Source organism: Silurus aristotelis (genome assembly GCF_946808225.1).
Source record: "Silurus aristotelis genome assembly, chromosome: 14".
Classification (NCBI taxonomy): Eukaryota; Metazoa; Chordata; class Actinopteri; order Siluriformes; family Siluridae; genus Silurus; species Silurus aristotelis.
Window position 1 is genome coordinate 18072835 of NC_139587.1, and position 4677 is coordinate 18077511.

At 40.2% G+C, this 4677-nt stretch overlaps 1 protein-coding gene across 1 annotated transcript; it reads left to right on the plus strand.

Moving 5' to 3' along the window:
* Window positions 1–1420: 1420 nt before the first annotated feature.
* lbx2 (ladybird homeobox 2) lies at window positions 1421–4677 on the plus strand. The gene is made up of 2 exons (XM_083561656.1): window positions 1421–2553; window positions 3368–4677. Exons 1-2 carry the CDS (start codon window positions 2157–2159, stop codon window positions 3826–3828), a joined length of 858 nt encoding a protein of 285 aa, XP_083417782.1. The 5' UTR covers window positions 1421–2156; the 3' UTR covers window positions 3829–4677.

Here is a 4677-nt window from a genome sequence, read left to right on the forward strand (position 1 = left end):
TTATTATTATTAATATAAGGTTACTGAATTATAACGTCATTAGTATATATAATTGTCTACTTTTATTAGTAGTTACAAGCGCACAAGATGTATTTACATAAACTAAGCAGCTTAACACAAAGCCTTCATAATCAATTGGAAAATAACAAACTAAACAATTGTAATCGCAATAATTAAAAAATAATAAATAATAATAATAATAATAATAATAATAATAATAATAATAATAATAATAATAATAATAATAATGGTGGTGGTGGTGGTGGTGGTGGTGGTGTTGGTGGTGGAAAAAAAAAGATATTTCGATAATTTCAATAATTTTTATTTGGAATAAAAAAAATGGTTGCCGTTTTTTTAACCATCCATAATAATAATAATAATAATAATAATAATAATAAGAGGAAGAAGAAGAAGAAGAAGAAGAAGAAGAAGAAGAAGAAGAAGAAGAAGAAGAGGAAGAAGAAGAAGAAGAAGAAGAACAAGAACAAGAACAAGAACAAGAACAAGAACAAGAAGAACAAGAACAAAAAGAACAAGAAGGAAAAACAAGAAGAGGTAGTGAAAGAAGTAGAAGAATATAAAACACAACATTTTATATTACATTATAATATTAACGGAATGCAATGCACATCGCAAAGCTGTGTAAAATACACGCGTGACACTTGCCTGCGCTGCTCAGCGTCTCCTGGGTCAGTGTTCAGACACTGCAGTGAAACAGCAGCAGAAGTCTTGTATTGGTCTCGCGCTCTCAGTGTTGGAAGCAGTGAGACATTGTGTCTAAAAGGCGCGCGCGCTGCGTTCAGATTCTTACCTGCGTGTAAAAGAAGAAGATGAAGAAGAAGAAGCGCACCGTCCTGCACTCGCGGCTACCGGCGTGACATTTCAACGCTTCTGCTGCTCATCTTCAGCTGAAATATCCACATCATAATCATTTCCAGATTCTCCCTCTTTAGCTATTTGTATGCAAAACAATGCTAAAAATTTTTTTAGCTATGAAAAAATCACGCACAAATATAATTACGATTAATGAGCATCTTATAATAATAATTAAAAAAACCCGCCTTACTAGATATTAGTTGACCCAGTAACATTAACAACAATAACAATTTGTGTTTCGCATGTAAATCTGTGCTAAAATTTCAATTATTCATCAGCTTTTATTTTCAGAAATACACGTGACGTTGTGCCATTTACATTTATATTAGGGTTATTGAATTAACAAATACTATTATGAAGCTATTTCTTGCTTAGCTTTCTTATTTTTATTCTTGATACAAATTCAGTTTTAAAAATGTGTTTATGATGATTTAGATGGTAATTATTATTATTATTATTATTATTATTATTATTATTATTATTATTATTATTATTATTATTATTATTATTATTATTATTATTGTTTCACTCCCCAGTCCTGGAATGGTGAATGGTTCTTAGGTTGCCACCCTCGAGTCTGATATTTGAATAATTAGCCCGAGCAATAATGAAATCACTCTACTTTGCGGCACTTCTTGGCAAGAACGCACACATCGTCTTTACTAATTGAGTCGAGGGATCGCTGGTGGTGTTCTTGTAATGAGCGCACATTCTGCTTTTTTTTTCCAGAGATGGAGGCGCGTGGAGCACGTGGTCCGTCCTAAGTAGGAGTGGGGTGTCAGATGTATAAACATCTCTCGCCATCTCCCTTCTCTTTAAACTTCGCCATCACCGCGGGGGGAAACTCCTCCTATTCTTGCGTCCAATTAATTATTAGGGTCTGGCCCTTTAAGACGGAGCCGAGGGTCAGCAAGTGGCGTAGAGTTTCTCTAATTGAACTTCGCCCAATCAACAACAACTCGTTAGCGCTCGCTTGATCTCGTCCGTTTTGTGCGACTCGGGTTTATTTTGTGTGCGCGCGCGCGTGTGTGTGTGTGTGTGTGTGTGTGTGAGAGAGTGTGTGTGTTGAGACTGTGTCATTTTCGCTTCCCGAACAAATGCATGGGGCTCCTCAGAAAAAGTGGGATTGCTGTAAGCGGACGTGGATTCGGGTGCGTGTGAGAGCGCAGCGCACTCTTGAAGCAATGGTGTTTCCCGAAGAACACCTCAGATCCAAGATTGCCGGCGGTTCCGTTTAAAAGACAACGATACCCAAACCCGGGAGAGAGGAAAATCTTTTTATGCAGAAAGAAGCGATCGTGGCTGTTGCTCGAAACAGAAAACTGTTTTCACTACTTTCTCCCAGGACTGTCATGAGCTCCAGTAAAGACATGAAGGCAGGCTCGGTGTTGCAATCGGCCCGCGAGGAGAGAAGACGGGGTCCTTTAGATCAGCTGCCGCCCCCCGCTAACTCCAACAAGCCTTTAACTCCGTTCAGCATTGAGGATATCTTAAACAAACCGTCCGTGAAGAAGTCGGTGACGAGCCTGTGTCCGCCGCGCGTGCACGAGAAGGTAGCGGGAGCGAACGCGGTGCGGAACGGCCTCAGCACTCCCTCCTCTCCCTTATGCGCGCTCGAGGAGCTAGCTAGCAAAACTTTTAAAGGACTTGAAGTCAGCGTTATACAAGCAGCAGAAGGTAAAAAAAAAAAAAAAAAAAGACCTGACACTTCTAATATCATTTGGATCTGTTTTTTTTTATTTAGTAGTATATAACTAACCCCAGGCCTATCGAGTTCTGTTTAAAGGCTTTAAAAGTCGCGTGCTCTGCTTCGGTTTTCTTTAAGGACACTACATTTATCGTGAATGTGACATTGGGTTGAATGCTGCAGAATAAACTATGCCCAATTCTATGCCATGCAGGCTCTTAGTACCATTCATTCTGTCATTCTCATTTATTTTCATAAATAATATCACCGAAACCATATCAAATGGATTACATGTTATAACTTTATTATCAGTGCAAGAAAAGAGACAATGAGATGCACTTAGCATCCAACCCCGTAGGTCACGTATTAAATAAATACGATTAAATGCACATATATATTTGATTGACTTTTATTCATCTAGTCTATATTTAGATGATCAGTGCGTGCAATCATTCTGCACAAACTGCATTCCTGCTTTAACGCACTGAAACAGCTGGATAGATGTCAGATGGACGTACAGCTGGTGCTCGGTGTGGTTTGTTTAGCGTGTTGCTTAATATTTGATTGACTTGTGCAACTATTTTGGAGGAAAATGCTTCGCAATTAATAGCCCGGTTGTTTTGGAAGGCGGCCTATTTTTTATTTTTTTTGTTCAGGAGCAGATGTTTTGCAGCTGGACCGAACAACCGCGGCTAAACACGCACGCAAATGATAGGCGCCTTATTAAAGCAGTTATAAAAACATTTATTTAAGTTGATAATTTGTAAAATGATTTTTTTGTTTTTGGTGTTGTTTTATTGGCAGGTCGAGAACACGTGAACGCGTTCGGCCAGCGGCAGGTGTCGAAAAAGCGGCGGAAGTCGCGCACGGCTTTCACCAACCATCAGATCTACGAGCTGGAGAAGCGCTTCCTGTACCAGAAGTACCTCTCACCGGCTGATCGTGACCAGATCGCGCAGCAGCTCGGCCTCACCAACGCACAGGTCATCACCTGGTTTCAGAACCGACGGGCTAAGCTCAAACGAGATCTGGAGGAGATGAAAGCGGACGTCGAGTCGCTGAAGAAGATCCCCCCGCAGACGCTGCAGAAACTCGTGTCTATGGAGGACATGGACGATGCGCACGGCGGCTCGGGCCCGATCTCACCGAGCGCGTCCCCGACAGCACACGGTCTCAGAGTGTTTCCACAGTCGCCGCCTTCATCCCGAGGCCAAACCACAGACGAGTTCTCTGAAGAGGACGAGGAGATTGAGGTGGACGATTGAGTGTTTTTTTCCCCCCGTTATACCGGGGGTCTCTTTTCAGTGCTGATGACTTGCTCGTTGCTCTAAACAGCCGAGGAACATCCGTTTTTATCCACACAACTTTTGCACGAATGTTGAACATTGCAGAAGAACTTAAGAATTGAAAGGATGCTCCCCCCCCCCCCCCCACTACCACCACCACCCCTTCTTCCCTTTTTTCTTTTTCTCTCTTTTAATCTTTCATGTTTTAATTTATTGCAAGGATTGTAAAAGCCTCCACGACTGACAACCCCCCCGAGCTGAAAAGGATTTTTGCATTCAGTAGGAATCTGAGAAATTGATTAGTTATTGTGGTACAAGATCACAAATGCAACATGTGTATGTCCTTTTTTTTTTTTTTTTTTTTATCTTTCAAAAAATGTTATAAATACCACGTAATATGAAGGGAAACTTGTGCAATTGTTTCTTTACGCAGTTCGTCAGTGGCATCACATGTTATAGCTGCTATTGATACGCATCTGCCAAATGTGATTTTTCTTTCCAAACGAATTTCTCAAGTATATAGTCATATTTATATTTATACAATGTTAAGAAAGATGTCAGTCGCGTTATTCGTTATTAGTGTTTGTCATTTCGCTGGGAAATGGATTCATATTCCCAATGACAACTGCTGGAACATTTTCTCCCGCATTAGTAATTCTGGTTCTTTACCCTGGATGAAAAGCCACTTTTTAATAGCCAAATGATCCAAAACAAACAGGGGGCAAGGTTGTGTGTATAAATCAACTTATGATGCATTTACGCGAGAAAAGTTATTGTAACATTCTATTTAATCACCATTTATGTAAATAAAGGTTATATGATATTTCA

Excerpts from the sequence above, each read along its gene's own strand:
- lbx2 (XM_083561656.1), top strand. The coding sequence starts at position 2,157 with ATGCAGAAAGAAGCGATCGTGGCTGTTGCTCGAAACAGAAAACTGTTT. Across the intron at positions 2,554-3,367 it reads CGTTATACAAGCAGCAGAAG|GTCGAGAACACGTGAACGCG; the intron begins GTAAAAAAAAAA and ends TTTTATTGGCAG.